Genomic DNA, 21166 nt, shown 5'->3' on the forward strand with positions numbered 1-21166 from the left:
CGAGAGCAAAGCCGCACCACCCGAGGCGACGTTCTGCTTAGGTAACCCACAGGCACGTATCCAGGATATTTATTCGGGGGGGGGGGGGGGGGGGGGCAACCCAAGGTAACCTTTCTATGCAAATGAGGGGGGGGGGTACCTTTACTAGTACAAATGTGAATAACGCCCACAATTCGCCATAAAAATGCGTAAACACACAAAAGAGAAATGAAATAAGGCGTATTTTACTGGTACGCTTGTGCGATACACCTCTCCTTTACTTGGAAAACAAAGAACCACGCCAAATGGACTCGCACAGGAACAACACTGCCAAGAACAAGTAAAGAAGCGAAAGTGTAAAATAAAGATTACTTAAGTAGAATATAACTTCAAGAACAGTAGTTGGCAACAAAGGCACACGGACCGCGCGGAGTTGTGGTATACTCCGCCAGCCAATGTCAGAAGCAAACAAAATCGTCGTGATGCGGCCTTTTCAAAACGGTGTCGTACTTGATACCTCCGGAGCGTCTGATGTTTTTCAAGTTTTTTCATCGGCGGGAACAATGAGGTGTGCAACAGACATGGACAAGATGTATCGAGTCTGAGCATTTCACTCTTCAAAAGTCTGCTGTGCAGTTCATTTCACTGCTGAACCCGTTTTACTCATGAAACTTCACTACCAACTGAAGTGAAACTTCACAAGAAATAGTTGTAGCGAAGCAAGCATGTTATTTCAGTTCAATAATGAATTAGGCATTCGCCATTCCGCTATAATAGGCGAGGGGAAAGGTATAAAAGTACGCGCTAATAATTTTATTTTTGTCGGTACCACCCGGCTTATTTGGGTAACAGAAAATGTTTGAAGTACGAATTATTTGCAGCCTCGCGGAGGAATAGTGGCTGGCGGTTATGAGGGCGTGGGCGAGGCTTCATTAGCTTTAGCTCAGGTGCTCCTATCTAAATACATGTAAAAGGAGAATTCGTTTTTCTCAGCAACAACTGCACCACATTTGACGAGGTTTGTTGCATTTAAAAGAAAAACTTAAACTCTATTGACTGTTGGTTTCGCATTTTTGCTTTATATCGTCAATTTTTTATTAAAAATTATCAAAAATCGAAAATTTTCAGAAAACGAGATATCAAGTTTACAACTCTGTCTTTCAGCAACGATAAATTATAGCACAATTATGTGAATTGCATCCAATAGCGCATTTAAAGCGGACAAAAGTGATATGTTACATATGAATCTCAAAAAATTTAGTAATATGGAAATACACCTTTTGCAGAACCCTTGTAAACAACGCAACAAATTCACATAAGATGTTAAATGATATATCGAATTTGTCCGCTTTGAATGGTCTAATGGATGCCGTTTACAGAACCGCGACATCTGTTCTTGATGCAGAGCTATGGATTTGTAAACTTCGTGCTTCTACTTTTTTCAAACTGTCAGATATTTGAAAAGCTCTTTAACAAAATTCTGGCACTAAATCGAAATTCCGCTTCAAACAGTCACTAGAATTTAACCGTCTCTCTCAAATGCAACAAATTTCATTAAAATCGGTCCAGGGGTAATCTCAGAAAAACGTTTTTGCGTTTTACGTGTAGTTGAATAGGCCGCCTTGGGAGTTGGGCCCGAGCTAAAGCTTCCTCTTAAATTGTATCCGACTATAGTAGCGTTTTTCGAATTATCCCTGGAAGAAATATACAAAAATATATATTTGCAGAACAATCACAGATATTTTGGATCCCTCGTTTACTGCTGTAAGAAGTTAAGTGCCACAACCGACTCTTATTGTTATTTGGAAAGTTACGTAACGATGCGTGGGCATAGAGAAATATGGCGTGGCCGCCAGTCGCATACAACCGCGTATGGCGCAGGAGGCTGCGACTCTACACGTACTGCGCCCACCGCGGAAGGTTAGAAAAACATCTACGTAAGCACAGCAGAGAAGTGGCAACGTTAAGCGGCTCGAATGATAACTGTAGAAGCGTCATTCAAAACACACGGAATTGTCCTCCACTTCCGGTGGCGTTCTCTCTACTTCCTTCTTAAATAATAAGATGTTGATCCATGAATATTTTCATAAACAACGGTTACATTTGTTAATTTTCGCTTTTCTTTCCTGTTTGGCTGTTGCCTTGGCTCTGTCCCTTAGTAGATCGCTTAATTTCTCAAATCCTTGCGACTCTTGTTTCCAGTTGGCAATTTTGCACGAAAAGAGCTGTACAATTAGGGAAAAACCAGAAGAGCTAACAGGCGACAGTCATATTGCCTATGAGTTTCAAGGTTATTCCAGTGATTGATGATGGATGCTATCTCGCATTATTTTGTTTTCCACCTCATCTAAACCCATATCACGGGTATATGGTTCCGCGGATCTGTCAGCGTCGCGGCGAGCCGTCACTCGAGTAAATAATGAAACAAAAGGAAAAGTTAAACGCAATTGGCATTTTCTCTGGCCGCAACTCGTTCCACGTGCATACAGACCAGCTGACCATGAACTGAATCCCTTTCCTGGTTTCTGGATCAGTCTAAACGTAGAAAGTTGAACTTACGAAGCAACAACGATGGGCGTGACCATTGAATAGACGGTAACAACAGAATGCATCTCGAGTTAATCGCGCGGGCACCGAATTGATGAGGAAACTGGCCATCACATCCCAGGAGACGCCGATAACTACCACCATCCAAAAGGAGGGAAAAAGGCAGCAAAATGTTGACCGCCGAATAGCTGTCAAGTCTCAACATTGATTTGGCTGCGCTTTAGGAATGTGTGTGAGAAATGGTGGCGTGGGCGGGGAGTGGGGAAGGGAGGGTATGCGTCCTAATTCCCCTTGGGTACGTGCCTGGTCACCCAGCAGCGGGCAGCCAAACGCACTGGCTGCCCGCTGCTGGGTGACGTAAGCAGAACGTCGCCTCGAGGCGCGGGGCTTTGCGCGCGCGACAGCCTCCCAGTTTCGGTTTCGCGCTATCTGATCGACGAATTTCGTCATGTCACAATTGGAGGGGTAATCACATTTTTCTAGATTCAAGAGTTGATATGGCTTGTACAGAGAGCTTGCTTCAATTTCCCACTTATGATGGAGCTCGCTGAAACTACAAGTTTAGAAGTTAATTAATGATTTTGTTAATTAGTGACTAATTACCACATATCACCCGTCAACTCGTCGTCGTCACCACTCACGGCATGTCTCAGAAGGAACCGCGCTTGTTTTTTTATTAGCCTCCATAGAAACGCCCTGTATATACTAAAAAGAATAGAGGCTCAACATTCGTTAAAGTTACAAAAAGTATGCAGAAACTCCCTTGGAGTTGTCCAAGTAAGTGTAAGCATACCCCCAATTTTCAGTTGGCCCACTCCCAAATTTCAAGTTGGCCCACCGCAAATTTCAGTTGTCATACCCCCAAATTTAAGCTGACTCAACCCCATATTTTAAGTTGGCCCCCTTCCCAATTTCGATCCCGCCCATCCAAATATTTCATTTGACCAACCCCTAAATTTCAGTTGGCTCATCCCAAATTACAAGTTGACCCACCCCCAAATTCCCTTTGGCCCCAAGTTTTAAGTTGGCCTACCCCAAATTTCGTTTAGCCCCATGCATTTTCAATGTAGCCCTATGTATCGGTATGCATAAATCTGATCATGTGGGCATTCTCTCTCATCAATATCTTCCGGGCGGTGGGGTTTCAACTTTTTTATTGTTTATAAAGCTACCAATTATCTACATTTATACTATTATAACAATTAACTGCCTTAACTTCACAAATTATGAATTTTGTGCAGATAACGGCGTTACACTTTTTGCGTTACAGACAGATTTTGTTGAGTACTCGCCAAAAAACGCTTACACATTAAAATGAACTTTCTTGGCTACACTGTGTTGATGCATTGTTATACTCTTGGTCATGAATAAGTTCACTAGCTGCTATATGCTGATTTCCAGACTCTGGGCATCTTCATGCATTTTGCAATATGTCTATCTTGTATATTAAGATGCACTACACTTCAATCGATTTATCGAAAATACAAATACTGATACCCGTTTTCTTGTATGTATCATATGATACAGATATAAGATACCCAATGAGAGTTTTAGTATAGTATTTAAGATACATGTATCTTCGATACTGCCCAGCAATATTTGAATGTATTGTACACCCCTTCATGTGTCTTTAGCATGAGAAAGGAACCAAATGTTACCATACATGTTTGTCTTTTGCTGTCAAATGCCGAAGAAATATTCAAACTAGCGAGATAAAGGTGACCTGCATCATTGCTGTAGTTGCGGTATATCATTTCTGTTACAAACTCATAGCGTCTGCAGTTTGAAATGTGTCCAAAGCACGCTTCAATACCAGCATCATCTACTACACTTTTCACTTCAGGACAACGCATTCCCTGCCAGGATTCAAAAAAAGTATTTTTTTAATGGTGTGATGTCGAATATGTGCATGACTCATCTGTGACGAGCATTTTGTTTTCTTTTCTTTGGTATTACTTGACCTGTGCTTGCGCCATAAAACTGAAATGACAGGAGTGTGCAGTCCTGATAAACAGCGTCACAAACGATGCCCTCATCCTGTGTGGTCTAGAGTTACCATACAGACTCCGTTTCTCTAGTGTGGTCTAAGGTGCCTTGATGCATGCACACTGTTGATGTGCTCATCGAAGCACACTAAGCACATGGAATTAGTTTTCAACATATTTCAAGGCACACCTTCCCTGTCCAAGCTGTAAAATGTGCTGCATGGCGTTCTGCGCATTGCTATAACTTGTGCAATGCGCAGAACGCCATGCAGCACAGGCTAGCCATCGTTTTGATGGGTGAAGCTATCTATGTGAAAAGTGGTCTTGTCATCCCCGGAGGGTTGGTTTTATGTGATTGGTTGAGTGGCATGCCATTGGCAACGGGACGTAATCTAGGAAAATAAGAAACCGATAAGAGAATGTGTGCTGGCATTTAGAGTTAACATCAGTTGATCTTTCACTGAGGTTAATGCAGTGTGCTTAGTTGAAAAAAAAAAAGTGCTTTAGGAGCACACCCACGTAGAAGCATTGTGATAATGGCAATAACGATGACAGAATAAGCTATTAGTAAGTGAAAAAAAGAAAAAGAATGGCGAGCTGGTTCAATATACGTTGGTGCATATTGAATGACGCTAGCATCTCACGCTGAATATTTCTCGATGGAGATATATGAAGCCATGTTTTGGTTCTGCATAGGGGCCTTCCACTCTTCGAGATAGCACTTTACTGGACACTGCTGTGTCTACGCGTCCAAACAGTTGCAAGTTGCAATTGCAAAACATGGAATGAAGCTGGTTCATTTGTGCTTGACTGAACAGCTTCTTGAGGGCCCTTGGATAAGTTTGTATGAGTGACGTTTTCTTGCCTGTGTGACATGGCTGGTGTTGGCTGGCTGGTCATTTAATCCAGCCTATTTTGCTACAGATGTTACAGCCCTGCCATGTACACTGTGTGCCATAATGGAAAGGAACACCAAATTTGCAGTCAATATCCATGTCTTTCTTCATTGTTCCACTCAAATAATAAACATGCAGAGAGATGAGCACTTCATGATGACAGCTACATTTCAGGTGAGCTTCAAATTTAGATCTGCATAGGAACCATTACTTGAACACAGATCAAATGTTCTTTTTATGAACATTAAATTTGCATCTAACAATGGGCTGGTGAAATAAGCAAAGGTAGCACCAAAAAGTGCTAGCAAGGCATGCAGATTCTTCCTTAGCACTGAACAATTAAAAAGACCCCAGTAAAATGCTAGAAGTCAGGTTATTCTCAATACTGTTAGCTTATTTCAATGTTTTCTTTTCATTCTTTCTTCTAATGCTCACAGCACAAGCAAACACCTGTGACGGAAAGTGAACAAGTACCAACAAACTGGAATAATTTATTGCGCCATGGTTTCACACATACACATTGTCACAAAAGCTGGCAGTAATAAGTTGGACAATGTATCACTCCGTTTTTTAGTAATGAAACACACCCTGCAGCATTCACAGTCCGCACACCTGTGCAAGCCCCAAAGCAAGTCCGCCAAAGTATCAGGAGTATCTGAAGTTTCCTTCCAACAAGGAGCACCAACAGAGCCACACTTGCACATACAAGAAATCACCCAACAGCAATGCCCACATATTGCAAGCCCACACATGTGCACAAAATACACCATCGCACCACATGGAAACATCATACAAATGGTGGCCATTTTCAAGTTTTTCATTTCTCCAAGCAATCATGCGAGCATCCTCTGTCAGCACATTATGAATTTTTGTTTGCACACATTAGGCCGCAAGAAATAAAACAGTCGTTCAGGTTTCAACGCTGTCCTCAGCGTACAACGGCAGACAGCAGAGATGCCCTCCGACCACTAGTCTTGTATATTTGGCTGCACAAGTTGTATAACCGAAGAGTGAAATCTTGTCATATCATTAAATTACCGCTGGGAAGCAGCCATTGAAGACCTGACGATTTACTCTAAGTGCACTTCTCTCACTGGGTCTGCCAATTCATGGCTCACCCAAGTGCCTGTGGGGACAGACTTCTTCATATAGACATGTTTATGCACATCAGCTCAAAGACTGCTGCTTTTGACTGAAGCAGTATTTTATATCCAGTCTGCACATCTGCTGCAGTTTCCACCATGTCGCAGTTTTCACGAAAGGGTAGAAAGCAATGGCAAGAATATGCATGAATAGCAACATATCTATACCGCATCTGCTGACACTGCAGAGCCTTGCAATGTTTTTGCATCTTCTTCCTATGCACTTAGAACGTCAAACAGTACACAGTTTCACTGCCCATACCAATGGCATGTATATTTGGGTGAAACCACGACATTCTTGAAGTAGCAATCCAATGAGTGATAAGCGTGATGTTGTTACTACCTGAAGACCAATTTTTCAACCAAGCTGTGCCAGAAAACATAACTTGCAGGAGTGATGAAAAACAGGCTGTTTGAGTCATAACCAATGCACCTACTACAGGCTCGCATATTTAAGACTATTTGCTAATCACACATAGGAATACAAAGCGTTGCAATTATAACATGTACAAGGCTCACATAAGGCACACAGGAAAAGCTTCAAAGCAAGGCAGCAAACCTGCAAGACATGGCTGCAACACCGGAATAATGTGAAGACATCAGCCTGTAGCTGTTCTTGGCTCCTCCCAGGCATATTATGAGAACATAATCATCTTAAGAGCACCAAGGACTGATCTATGGTACATCATATGCAGGAGCTGCATGTCTTGCAATCCTGATAACGTAACCGAATACCATAAATTAAAAAAAAAAAAGGACTGACGATTCACCAAACTTGAGCTATGCCTAACTACAATGGCAAACATCTTGAGGGGCTGATGTCTTAATGAGTTTGCCAGTGTCAAGTTCAGCACAAGCTCGTGCATGTAGTCGTGTATAGGAAGAACATCCTCATGAAAGTTTTCTTTTACTTGTGAATTGTTCCTGACACCACAGAACATCGAGCTTTGCGCACATGGACTAGACACCAGGAAGGCACAACACACAACACAGATGCGCATTCCCGTGGTCCCCTGGAAATTGTCAGGAGACGCCACATTCCGAGAATGGTCATTTCTCCCTGCAAAATTTGCTGGAAACGTGTCTTCACAGAGGATGCACAAGAAACTATGGTGCACTGAAGCAGTGCCAAAGTTCCCAGTTGCCAAGGTTGTCCCCAGCTGTAAGTTTCAGCAGGGGATGCCAGGGGTTGAGTTACACAGATCCTCTACATATATAGGAAGCACTTGCACATTACAACGAAAACGATAGACACAATATATATGCTAACTGCAATTTAACTGTGGGTGTAAAAAAACTGTATGGCACAGAATACTACTACAATGACTTACACTGAGCAAATCTCATTCGGCTGTGGCCATCGTATCAACACTTAAGCTTGATTGACTCATTTAGGGTACACTGTCTTGTTGAAGAAACTGACTATATGGCATACAGACCTAGGAAGCCAGAAGCAAGCACTGCAACACTTTATTCTGACAGCATGATTTTGGACAAAGAAAAAGGCCATGCTGGAACTACAGACAACGGGCTCAGTAGAAATGGCAGTAGTTGACAGTGTGTTTAAAGGCTCCTGAGTTGGGTAAAAGGTTTTGCACTTGGTGATGAGGTGGCTGGCTCACTGCAGTTCGCACTTGGTCAGCAACCGACAACTGTGACACTGATCCAGCACACTCCACATGTGTATGGACAGAAGGCAAGAAGGAAGACTGCTGCACAAGGTCAGCCATACGGGACGCTGCAATGAGTGTGCACCTGCGGAGCAACGTGGGCACGTAGCATGGTTACTTGGCTTTCTTGACGACTGTTCCACGCTGCCAAGCCAGGATGAGCCTCACGCCAAAGTAGAGTGAGAACATATGGGCCTGGAAGGCCACGGTGAGGAAGGCATACCAGAGGACTGCCACGGGGTAACCCTGCCACAACTCAACACCTTCGACGGCATGACCGTGCTGCACAAAGCCGTACATGTCGCGGAAGAAGTAGGCCGCAGCTCCGATCACGGGACACAGCCCCAGGAGGAACGTGCCGGCAACGTACACCTTCATGTTGCTGGCACGATTGCGGCGTACAGCTGTGAGGCCCGGCACTGTGAAGACCAGGCTGGCCAGCCAGACCCACTCCCAAAGCAGAGGCTTCGGTATGTACAGCTCCTCCAGTTCAAGGATGAAGATGTCCAGCCGATCAAGCACGTCCTCGGCTAGCTTGGCGCACATGGCCAGAAACAGGAAGAAGTGCAGCAGCATTGCAGTCTTTAGCCTTGTTTTGTAAATGGCACTGCAAAATACAGGAAATAGTAGAATGTAATACTGCCACGTACGCTCAGAAAAATTGTCAGCAGCACTGTCAAGAGCATTTGTTGGTGACAAGACAACTCTATGAAAGCAAAATCCCATCCTCATAGGAGAGTGCACATCCAGATGCTCTCTGTTTGCTATGAAGCTTTTGTAGTTTTCAGGTCTGTGCCAAACACCCATCAGCACGAAAAACCTGGCAGCAAGAACATTTTGGCACAATTTCTGACCTATCTTTGTATATAGCGGCTTCACCTAGTTGAACAATGAACAGTACATAACATAAAACAGATTTATATAAATAAATGTTAGCATTCAGCTCTTTTTCATACTTCTCTTTAGGATGCGCACTACGTTGCTGCACCTACTGTCCCAAGTGTTGTGCTAGCGCTGCACTTGCAACATTTACAACAATGTTCGAAGTAAACACATTCACCGGGCATATGGCTTTCCACCACCCCTTCGGTTAGAGGCAAACAGGCATTAAGAGCGCGAACTCCGAGTGCAGCCACATTTGCGGTGCTGTCATAAGTACAGATATGACGCTTGCACTTTATACTAAACATTGCAATTTATACAGTTTTATCATAGGATGCTTTCATGAATGCTTTTCAATTAAGCTGATTTTTAGCGGTAAAGAAATAAGTATGTGGGGAAATCCTTTCACGTTACGAAGCGCGCATCCAATCACTGAGACAGACAACATCGCACACGAGGTGCTGAAGCGAAACCAAACTGCGATGTGTCCAAACTGGCGATGGGAATCCTTCTTGGCTAACAAGAAGGAATGTGAAACCAGGTTATCAACTATCTGACGATGGGTCACCGAACGATAAACATCGTAAAATGCTTCGGTGTAATGTTTATCACCTAATTAACAGAGTGCGGAACAGTGTTGAATGCCGAAACCACGTCTGCCACCACTACCACAGTCGCACAAAGTAGTACATGTTCAGTACCCTCGTGACATTGAGGTAGGTATTCGATCTATCATTATTGACCATACGACCGCAGCACTGAGAACTATCTTCAGTGGAACATTCAGTTCGGCGCGCGCCGGCATGAGAAAACCTTGACAGCTGTGAACTCAGTGGTAAGTTTGATCGGTCGCGTGAAAATCCACAGAGGTAAAGTCGATAACCGCAATATGCTTCGTGGCAATGGAATTCGAAGCTGCGTAATACAGCAGCTTTGGCCAGCTTTCTGCTACTGGGAAAACCTCTCCAACGTGATGCCACGTATTGCTTGCCGCGTAGCATAACGTGATCCGTGCACTTGCCAGCAGCCGCAGACGCCCAATATCGCTATATTCCTCTGAAATTAGGCAATACACCGGGTCGTAAACGTTGTTCTATCGCCCAATTCGCTTCGATGCCTTGTTGTAGTAGAAGTTATTCTGGCCGTTCCTAATATTAGCAACGCTTGCTAAGGGTATTTGTTCGAAGACAATTGCTCGGCTAAACAACTAACCTGATCTGGTAGTGCGATGCCACTTTTTGTCGATGGTTGAAATCGCTGCCATCAGTGCCGCTAACGTGAGTGCCACCTCGAGATGCCATGCTTTTCGTTATTCGTCGTACAAAATTTGAGGAATCCTTGATCGAGGTCGGCTAGACGACATCGTCTCTTTGCCGGAAGCTCTGCAGCGCTTCCGGTAGAACGGTATAAAATAGCCATGTAAAATAGCAATAATTGCCTATCAAAATAATTACTGTTGTAATAAGTCGCACAATAAAATTTTGTAGAAACTATTTATTGCGGTTATACCGTTTAATTTTATGTAACACCACCTAGCTACGAAACTGTTCATGGTTGCTCTACGCAACGTCGACCAAATCCACTTATGCCAGAAGAGAGCTTAGGGAGGGTGCCTTTTATTTCATCCTTTTGCGTTCTTCGGTTTGCGTGCATGTTTCATTCCGAATCGAACTATATCTACGAGTTTTGTGCCTCTTCCCTGTAGCCTCTTTTAGATCTGTGTCGACTGTTCGCCGTGACCGCTTCGAAAAGTGAAAATGACAGCTGATGAGGAAGAGGACATCCCAGGTAAGCTCGCTCCCGATGCTACATATGAGATGCTCGCGTCTCGAGCTCTCACATCGTGTTTCCACGCGCGTGTTTCGGCCGCGATTGTTGTGTATCTTGCGCATTTGTGCGTATCGAAGGGTTCGTCTTTCTTTTCTCTTTCGATCCGCCTCACCGAGGCTAGACGATCAGGGCGTGGAGCGTGTCTCTCCGGTGTACCGCTATGCGGAGATGACCACTCCTACGCACGTCGCAAACGGGTTCGCAACATCGGTCGCTATGCAGACCGAACCGCGACGGACGCGCTCACGTCTTAGCGTTTCCGGGAAGAGCACACTCTTTTTTTTTCACGGTCGTGTGCGCGACGTTTCGAAGCGCGCTTCGGCGTAGGTCAGGGTGAGCGTAAAGTACGCGCAGCGCTAGTCAAGATTAATTACGGCGGGCGCTCTACAGAGGGGAGGGGCTGCATGCGGGCGGGAGGGAACGCGTCGCTACGGTGCTGCTTGAGCGATTTCCCTCGCGCGCGTCGCGGCTTGCCCGATATTCTTCCTTTTCGCGAGCGGAAGAGGGTCGCCGCCGTCGTTGCTAACTGGCAGCGGTGCGACTCCCTGCAGTCTTACAGAATACTTATTTTGGAATCGGGCCAAGGTTGCCCGATTGTGACAGCGGGGGTGTGGCCAATGCGCCTTTTATTTTTGCTTTTCCGTCTTTTTCTTTTTTTTTCTGCGCGGTATACAGCGCATCGTCGCAACGACGTCGCGTCGGTAACGCTCGCGCACGCGTAGCGGTGTTCGGAATGTGGTTGCGCGTGTCTCCGTAGTGGTGTACGCGGATCCCGTTCCGTTCGTCTTGTAGGGGCTTGCCTCGTGGTCATTTCTAATGCACGTGTATTGCGTGGCTCATTTGAGGCTATCGACACGCCTCGAATGATGCGATATTACATGGTGCCTCTTTTGATTAACAACTTAATCTAGCGTTACTGTAATGACTCCATTATGCAGGTTGTACTACTTACTATTATCTTCTTTTTTGCTGCATATGTATGATAACTGAATGGAACTTAATGTGTTGCAAGTTTTTCGAAACAACTTCAATAAACCAATTAATCAATAAATCACAGCGTGAGCGCTTGTGCTGTGTGTGCATTCGTTTCTCACACCGTTCCCACTGCAAGATACAATACCAACTAGCCCATTAATGCATCCCTTTGCAATCAATCAAACCCTTTGCACTTCATTAACAGGGGATGGTGAGAAGGGGTGAAAAAAAAATATGAGCACATGGCTAGCAGGAAAGGTCGGTAGAACTCATGCATAAAAACACCTGCAAAACTTTCTGCAATAATATACGTTCAGAGTTGGAGGCGGTACCACTACTGATGGTCCAGTGGACGTGAATTCAGCTGCAGGAACTGCCAGGCGTAGTAAAGTTTAAGGTTCGTGGGAAAAGATGTCATACCTTTATTAGCAATTGCCCTGCATTTGTTAAACTGTAACATGCAAGAATGTTGTGAAGCTGATGCTTGTTTTAATCAGTTATTAATACCCTTCAATGCAGTGTGAGGGAGGAAGTGGTAGTGTAGAAACTACCATTTCTGCTGGTATCGTAGTAGCATAGCATAGTAGCATAATATGGTTAAATGCGAAGACAAAAATAAACTTTAAGAAGCGGCGTTCAGACGCATGTAATATGGAATGCAGCATCATTAATAGGCCTGACAATGTTTCGAAATGTATCAAATGTTGTGCACTCTTGTTCATCTTGAGAGGTTCATGTTCTTCTGGGAAGAGAAATGTCGCCTAAAATGTTGCACAAGTGTACTCATGAAGTGCCTCTGCAACGAGGGCAGCACTGGGATTTTTTTGTTAGGTTGTCAGTAGCAGCAGCCCCCCCCCCCCCCCCCCCCCCCCCCTCTCTTCTTGTAGAGTCGTCCCTGCTTTGCAACCTCGTCCACTGTACATGCAGTTAGTTCTTGTTGGTTTCCTAACTTCATAAATTCAGCTACGCTGCGCACTCCTGGCTAAATGAAAACACCATTACTTATAGACACTTGCTAGGGTGCTTTTTGAGTAAACTGAAAGTGTCAAACTTCCATTTTCTCATTGTCAAAGGCTCTGGGGCAGTATGCACCTTTGGGAAGACCCGGTTCGCTGGCAACATGCCCGGAATGTTTTGGGTGAAAAACGATCCCGTCATTCACGTGGCCTGCGGGGACGAGCACTCAGTCTTCATAACGGGTATGTCCAGCTGCATAGTATGCAATTCGTCTGGCAGTGACGTCTGTTTCTGATGGCTGATGCCATCGCAGCTGCAGCACTGAAAACGTGCACTCAACTGTGTGCAGCTTTGTTGCAACATTTCTTTAACTGTCCAATGTCCCTTCTTGTTTTTTGAACTAGTGTTGTGTTAGTCTGGCATGCTTTTGTACAATATGTATTGCTCTTAAAGGAGAACACAAATTTAGCATTTGGCCATTCATTACAGCTCGATTAGATATGAAGACCTGAAGAATAAATTCTTTAATTTGTAGATGTTTACAGAATTTGTCAGACATAGCATGTTTTTCTTATGACTTCGAAGAAATATTAAAAAGTTATGTTAGTTTGAATACTCATTCGATGCTTTAGAGTGTAGTATACATTTAAATCTCGATCTTCCTTTCTTCATTTATATTTCTGAAACTATATGCTTGCCCAACTAAATGCGAACGATTGAAGTGTGCTAACAGAACATCTTGTTAATATATATGACAGTGTACCATAACGTAACACTTCATTTTCATACATAATCTAATGTGTATGTACAGTGTTACTAGGGCGGAGGAAGTTGTGCTTAGGAGGCTTCGGGCCGGGGTGACCCTTACACCGGCTGTTGTCTCAAGGTGGAACTGGTCGCATTTACCACTGGGTGCTACGTGTCCATACTGCTCCTTTCCTGTGGTGGAATCAGATGCATACCACCTAATATGGACATGTACGGGTTTACAATCGGAACGCTCGCGTCTCCTACTGGAAGCCGGCCTCCGCTACAGTGTGACAACCAGCTATGACCGCTGGATACATGACAACAGATTCCACAAAACAATGCTCCAATTCATACACAACACAGGCCTCACAGCACACATATAATACACATATACAGTCCAAGAATTATGCCTTAAGGGCAAGCCTTATCGCAATTAAAAAAAAAAAAAATGTACAGTGTTGCTCCGTATGCATGACGTGTTGTATATACAAAGTGCAGGCATGTCATACATCGCCAACGTGATATCACTGAAGCCTTTCTGTATCAGATAAACTAAAGCTGAAGGTTGTTGGTGGTGAGGCTTGTATGTGAATGCTTTTGGTATGTTCTGCGAGGCGTGGATAGTGTAGTGGTCCTGATCCTGTTCAACTCCTCTGCCTTTTCTGTCTCGTTCTTCCATTCTTTATTGTAATCTCGAATGCTGCCATGCCACTGTTATCACTGGTATTATACACTTGGCATGGCGAAGGATAAAAACATAAAATAATTGCAAAAGAATTGTTGCACTTTGCTGAGTGTGACATATGTTGATAAAAACCAAAAATTCTGTAAAATATAATAAATTCATTTGTGCATAAAATAAAACCCAATTCTTTGTGCATTCAGTGGTTGTGTGACGTTTGACACAACATACAGCTGAAATTGATAGACTTTTGGGTATGTATATGAATTGGTATGCAATCTCACAGCTCTGCAAGTGGATGAAATTGTCTGATCAGTTGAAACGTCTGTTGATGTTGAAAAACGTACATGACAAAAGCATCACTCTGGAGCCTGTAGTGCTGTAGTGTCTTGGTGACCTGAGGAAGACATAACCCCCTTGTTGAAACTTTGGCTCCACGCTGAGGCTTCCCTTGTTCACTAACTGTTCAGTTCAAGGCACCGTCTTACTGTGACTGCTTTTTCGTATAGTGAATACCCTATTTTTATCTCTTTTCATCCTCACTTAGCCTTTAAGGGTCAGTGTGGGGTATTACATACAAGAGAGCATGAGCTACAATCTCGTGAGGTAACCAAGGCAATAAACAAGAGTTCCCAATAGATGATGATGATGATGATGATCAGATTAGGATGTTCAGGTGTAGCCCTTGACATAGACAGTCATTGATCAGTATTGACAAATGATGATTCAGTGCAATTTTGAAAATGAGAACTATACAGCTCGAGAACAGCTGAGTACAAAAGATAACAGAATTCATTGGGACGAAGGTATCAATGTTAGTTTACACCAAAAGTGTGCAGTTTGATAATGCCTTGAAATTTAAGAATTGCATTAAGTGATCATTTGCATCACAGGGAGCATACCTGTCAACTCGCATAATGCTTCTTTGAAATATTTGCAGGTGCCTATGTTTCTTAATTATTTTGCATTCAGATGCCATGTTACTAAGTTGAAGCATTGATTTTATTTATTTATTTATTTATTTATTTATTTATTTATTTATTTATTTATTTATTCAATACTGCTGGTGGCCTTTTGGCAGCCAAGGCAGGAGTGGTACAGTAAGAAATATGGTAACACATATGACGGTGACAACAATTGTTGGAACATAGAAGCAGCACAAGCACCAAGGGTATTAATGAAACAAAAGCAAACAAAAAGGGCGCTAAACCACCGCACCTATCGGGAACGAACAGAAGTGGGTAAACGATGACAGCGAAAAAATTCCCCCTCTCCCTCTTTTTCTTTCCTCCTTTTATTTTCCACACTATATTTTCCTTCTCGTTTCATATCAAATGATGAGCAAAGAACCTTGCTAAACAATATTAGACACCACTGATAAAAGAGATATGGGTGATGTCATTTGTGTTGCCTCACGTGGCAATGAATTCCGTTCCGATATCATTCGTGCAAAGAAAGAATAGAGGTAGTTGTTGGTTCTCGTTTGGGGCATTAACAACATATTCTCATGTTTTCCTCGAGTCTGTTCGGTGGTGTTAAATGGCATATATGAAGAAAAGTCTAGTTTTGTTTGGCTGGCAACAATACTGAAGAGGATCTATAGTCCGTGAAGTTTGCGGCGCGATTCAAGTAGGGGCAGTCCGGATTCCATGCGCAAGTGGGTCACGGGTACATTTCTTCCATAGGCATTGTAGATTTTGCTCGAAAAAAGTACAGACATGAGCTTGTTGTTTAGTGTGGCAGAGGTTCAACTGGCTACTTATTGTTTTTGACGTTGAATAAGGTTACCAGCTGCAAAGTTTTCAAAATGTGGCCACTGCTGCTCATTCTCATGGGCTATATTGTTCTTGTTTTGTTTTTTTTCAGCGGGAGGCCGTGTATTCAGCTTTGGCAGCAACGAGTATGGCCAGCTTGGGCATGGCCACAAGAACACAGTTGTGCGGCCCAAGTGCGTGAAAGGTACTTTTGAGACACACGCATTTTATATGCATTTCTAGATGAGATGCAGGTGGCCATGTTTTCACGTACATAGATCCTAATTGAGAAATCTTGTTTGACTTGAGGAGCTGATCAATTTCCGTATTTCCTGTGAATATGCCACATTAATATATTGCACCAAGATTATTCTTTAATCGATTAAAAAAAAAAATAAGTGTATGGAGCATATAGCTTAGTTCGGCCTGTTTAGATGAGTTACCTGAAGAGGTGGACATATACACAATAGACTGCCCTGTCCAGGTAGCTCATTAAAAAGATTCACTAATTATTTGTTATTTACTTTAGAGCATATGTTGCAAATGCAACATTGGAGCTGTACAGAAGTCATGCCTGCTCAGCAGAAATGATAAGATCAGCACCATTTTCGAGATATCTGTTATTATCCTGAACTGCTTGAAGGAGGCCTTTGAAAAGCTGTTAACTGGAATGCCAATGTAATTTCATAGTGAATATTAAGGATAGGTATCCCAAAAGTGGTGGTAGTCTTGTAGCGGACACGGTTTCACAGTTGATTAGGGAATCTTTTTAATTAGCTGCATGAACATTACACTTTCTCATGCAGGTAATTTACACCTCTTGCAAAAAGACACCTGGAAGGCAAAACAGAGCTATCTGTCACAGACAGTTAAGGAAATAAAGTATTTGAGATAGAAATAGAAAAACAAGTACATAGCATGTATGCATGGCTTTGCTCCATAACTATCTTCAAAATGGATGCTGTATAGTATTGTGTAAATAATTGAGGTAGCTATTATTGGCTTTTCCAGCTAAACAGCAACCTTGTTTGTGCTTAAACTTCATTTGCAGGTGGCATTTTGCAGTGCATTCATATTATACAATGTTTAAATGCGTGACTTGCTTGTTTTAGTACAAATAAATAACTGTGCACCATGGGTTGCATCGCTACTGCTGCTGCTGTCAAGCAGGATCATTTTCTGTTGCTATGGTAAAAATTGTAGCAAAGGTACTCAGCTTTGAAATTTTATTTTTCAGCATTGAAAGACCAACGGGCGGTTCTTCTAGCATGTGGACGGGCTCACACACTGGTTGCTACAGGTGAGAACACGCATATAGGTTTAGTACTAAGTGCAGTACCATATTTTCCTTAATTTTAGCATTCAGTCTATCCAAGTTAGAACCATGCCCCCTTTCTTTATTATCAGGACAAAAGGGCTCAAAAATGTGTATATCTTGCCTTCAGTCTAAGTACTTCTCTACTTTGGTCCATCATGTACATTCCATAAATAAGGCTCTTAGGTTCAAGTGACTGTTGCATAAGTGAATTCGTCTCCATGAAGCCTTGGTTGCATAGACATTATTCATACCATAGGTCAATATTGAAGATTGGCTTTTGCAATTAATAGCATTATGTTTGGTGGATGTGTTATTTCAGATAAGTTTGTCCTTGTCAAACTTTTCTGTCATTAAAAGTGTGTCATAGACATTTAATTGTAGTGCTTTACTTATCTGGTTCATTTTTGATATGTCATTGGCTCATCATGGTGGCTTAGTAGCTTCTGCATTCTACTGCTAGGCATGACTTCCGCATTGTAATGGTGGTGGTACCATGAAAAAATGCTTGTGCACTAAGATTCTGTTGCACTTTAAAACCCCACAAGTGGTCTAATTAATCCACAACCCCGCTTCCTTATGGCGGCACTCGTAGCCGTACTGTGGTGTTAGGACATCGAAATCCTTTATTTATCAGATATTCCTCACAATCAAGGCACACACATTTTACTGTTTACCTGTTCATGTGTGTAATGTATATGCTTTTTAGCACTGTGATATATAGTAGTGTCTCAACATGGTCTTATCGAGAGTGTTATGTCCCTTTTTTATATTGCTTTCAGCCATAACCTGCTGCTGTTGTTCTTGTGATTGAGGTGTTTTTCGTTCTCAAATAACCCCGGGCAACTTGATTTGTGGCTCATAAGCTTATTTTCCACCGCTTCCTCCTCCCTGCCCCCGGTTATCAGTGCTGCGCTTATATTCAACTTAATATCACACAATTTCATGTTGCAAGTAATAGAGGTCAAATTTGCTGGCAATAGATAATATGCAGAATTCACAAGTGCACTCCTACATACCTCTTGCCTGACCCAACCAATACGGCGGGGCGCAGGCCCGTCATGTTTAGAAAATGTCATGTTTAGAAAATAAAAGACTGCACCACCATGCCTGCTGTTCACAGTTCCTTGCACCATCAGAGCTTTCGAAATCAAAATGCACTTCTCACAGTCAATGTGGCTGCCAGTGGAAGCTCAGCCATACTGTTTAGGGCAAGTCAGACCTGCCAGAAAGCCTGTTTGTCAAATTTCACATATTGCCTAGGTATTTGTTGATAAGTGCAAAAGCAGCGTTTGTTGAAAACACAAGCTCTTGATAATACGTGTGTGCCTTTCCACCCTTCCTGTGGTGTCAGATGATCACAAAGTTTATGGCTTCGGTGTCAACACCGAACACCAGTTGGGCCTCAACTCTCAAGAGTTTCAACATGCGGAGCCTGCACTAATCACCGCACTCAGCGGGCTTCAGATCAAGCAGCTGGCTGCTGGGGCCGAGCACTCAGTGGCGCTTACAGGTATGTGAGGGAGCATCATTTTTTTGTTATGAGAATGTCGGTCAGCATACTGAATTTTGTGTTTGCTCAGGGAGTCAAGTGAAAGAACACTGATTCCTGATATGCTGCTGGCTTGTTCACATTTGAAAAAGTGCTGGCTCATATTTTGAAGTTGTGTCAGCTCTACCGCACCATGGTTCACATGTAGCAAAGGTTGGAAAACAGTTATATTTTAATGTGATACTAATGTTGGTTTTAAAATACCAGACCTTGAGTCATCGACATTATGAGGCGTGATGACATAGAGGAAAATTTGCTGACGTCGTGTAGCAATAAGGCTAGGTACAGTTAAACCTCGATATAACGAACTTAAATATAACGAAATTCTCAATATAATGAAGTATCTAAAATTTCACAACCTCATGTCCATAGAAAACCATGTATTTAGAGCCTCAATTTAACGAAGTGTGTTTCTATGCGACTTCATTAGAATGAAATTTCGCTTCAGCCATAAGAGAATGCCGAGACAATACAATGAAAACTTCCGTTTCACAAGTTCACAAGTCATGTCCACTTGGAACGAATTCGGAAGATGACGCCACTTTCAAGATATGCATCTCTAATGTATGCAACGAAATGCATTGGTGTCCCAGTTATAACTGAGCTTCGATGCATAAAAGTATGATATTTTGTTAAAAAAGTTTATGAAACAACAGTACATTTTTGCAGCAATTTTGACAGTGCTTATCTCTAAACTGGTGCTAGTTTCAAAATTTGTTCCAAGTGGACGTGCCTTGTAAAACCACTCGCTTCAGTTCATAAATTGCAGTATGTGTGCTTAAGCAGTTAGTTAAAAGTTCATTAGCAAGCGTTTGTTTATTAGTCAATAGTGCATTTTCATTTCTTGTGCAAGTAATGTCCACCTGTTGTTTGAGTAATCCAGCTTACTGAGTAGATTTATGCTTTTTGCCACGAGTGATCTTAAAAAATTCTGTTTAGTTGTATAATAGGCCAGAAGGCTGGCAAAAGAAAGTGACAGTTTTATTTTGTCAGGGTGCCCTGAAAGATATGGCCCATCTCGGAACATAAGACATAGGCATCAGACTGTGGCTCATTGTTCTTTTTTGTTGTTGCTGCCAATTGCATATACTTCTCTATCGTCATAATAGACCACAGGAAGTGTGAAAGATTTCCGGAGGAAACGTGAGCATTTTTGAGATTGGAGCTGATAGTTTGTGGCATCTTTCGTAGCTAGTTCTGCAGCAGTTTTCCGGAACCTCTTTATTGACAGTATCACCTTTAGTTTTTCCATGAGTGAGAGGAATCGGGGGAAGTGAAAGGCTGAATGTTTAGTGAAGTCTGTATGAAGTCAACAGACGCTAAAGCCAAGGAAAACATAGGGGAAATTAGCTGTATTTTCTCTCGAACCATAGTATTAATCATGACAGAAGTTTTTTAAATTTGAGATAAACTTTAGATTGTTTACCAAGGAAAAAGGACATGAAAGTGGTAGGAGAGAGAAATTGTTGCCAGTGGGAGCTGAACCCACAGCCTTCTGATTGAGCTACGGCAGTGACTGTCCGTCTACACACTTGGACAGGTATTTGTGTGCATGTACTAAACCTAGCACTCGAAGTTTTTAGCCAGCACCACCCCACCCCACCCCACAGCAATAAGGATGTGGAGCATTCCTTGTTGCTTGTTAAGTTCATATGGTTCTTTTATATCATCCTATAGTTTGCTGACAGTGTGTAGAGTAAGCAGTTGATTGCCAAAATTCATTGCAGACAAGGGAACGGCTTACGTCTGGGGCGGTGGCAAAGAGGGTCAGCTAGGCCTTGGGACCAAGACCACAGTTCCCTCGCCTCTGGAGCTCAAAGTGGACATCAGGATAATGTGCATTTCTACGGGCTATTACCACACAGCTATTGTTTCAGGTGAGTGTCTGCAGCCCACAGTAGCTTGTAGCATCATCAAACTCGTGAAGTCGATAGAATGATCTACAAGACAGCACTCATATTTGTTTGTTTTTTTACTCTATGTGCAATGCTCACTAATTTCGCCTGCAGGATTTCATTGCTGGCAGCACAGTTTCCACAGCCTGTTTACAAAGCCATGTTATTAGGTGTTGCTCGCAATATAACCTAAATGTCATGTTTTTGTTTATTAGTTCCGACTGAAGCTAGAGAAGTGTTTTTGGGAAATAATAATGTTCCAAGTCAGTTGAACTTTGTCTGCATGCATGCTAGTACCCACATTCTTGCTAACGGACTGCAGGTAATTGAAAGGTAAGGCCCTTGACAAAACGAA

The 21166-nt window shown here is 42.7% G+C and overlaps 2 protein-coding genes across 2 annotated transcripts in view; one reads left to right on the plus strand and one right to left on the minus strand.

Moving 5' to 3' along the window:
* Nucleotides 1–5878: 5878 nt before the first annotated feature.
* On the minus strand, nt 5879–10478 carry jagn (jagunal). Its single transcript, XM_075696573.1, has 2 exons — nt 10314–10478; nt 5879–8826 (listed from the first exon to the last, which is right to left on the minus strand). The coding sequence occupies exons 1-2, from the start codon at nt 10400–10402 to the stop codon at nt 8334–8336; spliced, it is 582 nt and encodes a 193-aa protein (XP_075552688.1). The 5' UTR covers nt 10403–10478; the 3' UTR covers nt 5879–8333.
* Nucleotides 10479–10680: 202 nt separating this feature from the next.
* The window catches only part of LOC142585651 (X-linked retinitis pigmentosa GTPase regulator-like), a 38530-nt gene continuing 28044 nt past the window's right edge, over nt 10681–21166 (plus strand). The window contains exons 1-6 of the mRNA XM_075696574.1: nt 10681–10889; nt 12980–13105; nt 16162–16254; nt 17287–17349; nt 18719–18877; nt 20644–20793. Of these exons, the coding sequence (XP_075552689.1) occupies nt 10859–10889; nt 12980–13105; nt 16162–16254; nt 17287–17349; nt 18719–18877; nt 20644–20793 (622 nt within the window). The 5' untranslated portion in view covers nt 10681–10858. The remainder of the gene's footprint in view (nt 10890–12979; nt 13106–16161; nt 16255–17286; nt 17350–18718; nt 18878–20643; nt 20794–21166) is intronic.

Source organism: Dermacentor variabilis, chromosome 6, assembly GCF_050947875.1.
Source record: "Dermacentor variabilis isolate Ectoservices chromosome 6, ASM5094787v1, whole genome shotgun sequence".
Taxonomy (NCBI): domain Eukaryota; kingdom Metazoa; phylum Arthropoda; class Arachnida; order Ixodida; family Ixodidae; genus Dermacentor; species Dermacentor variabilis.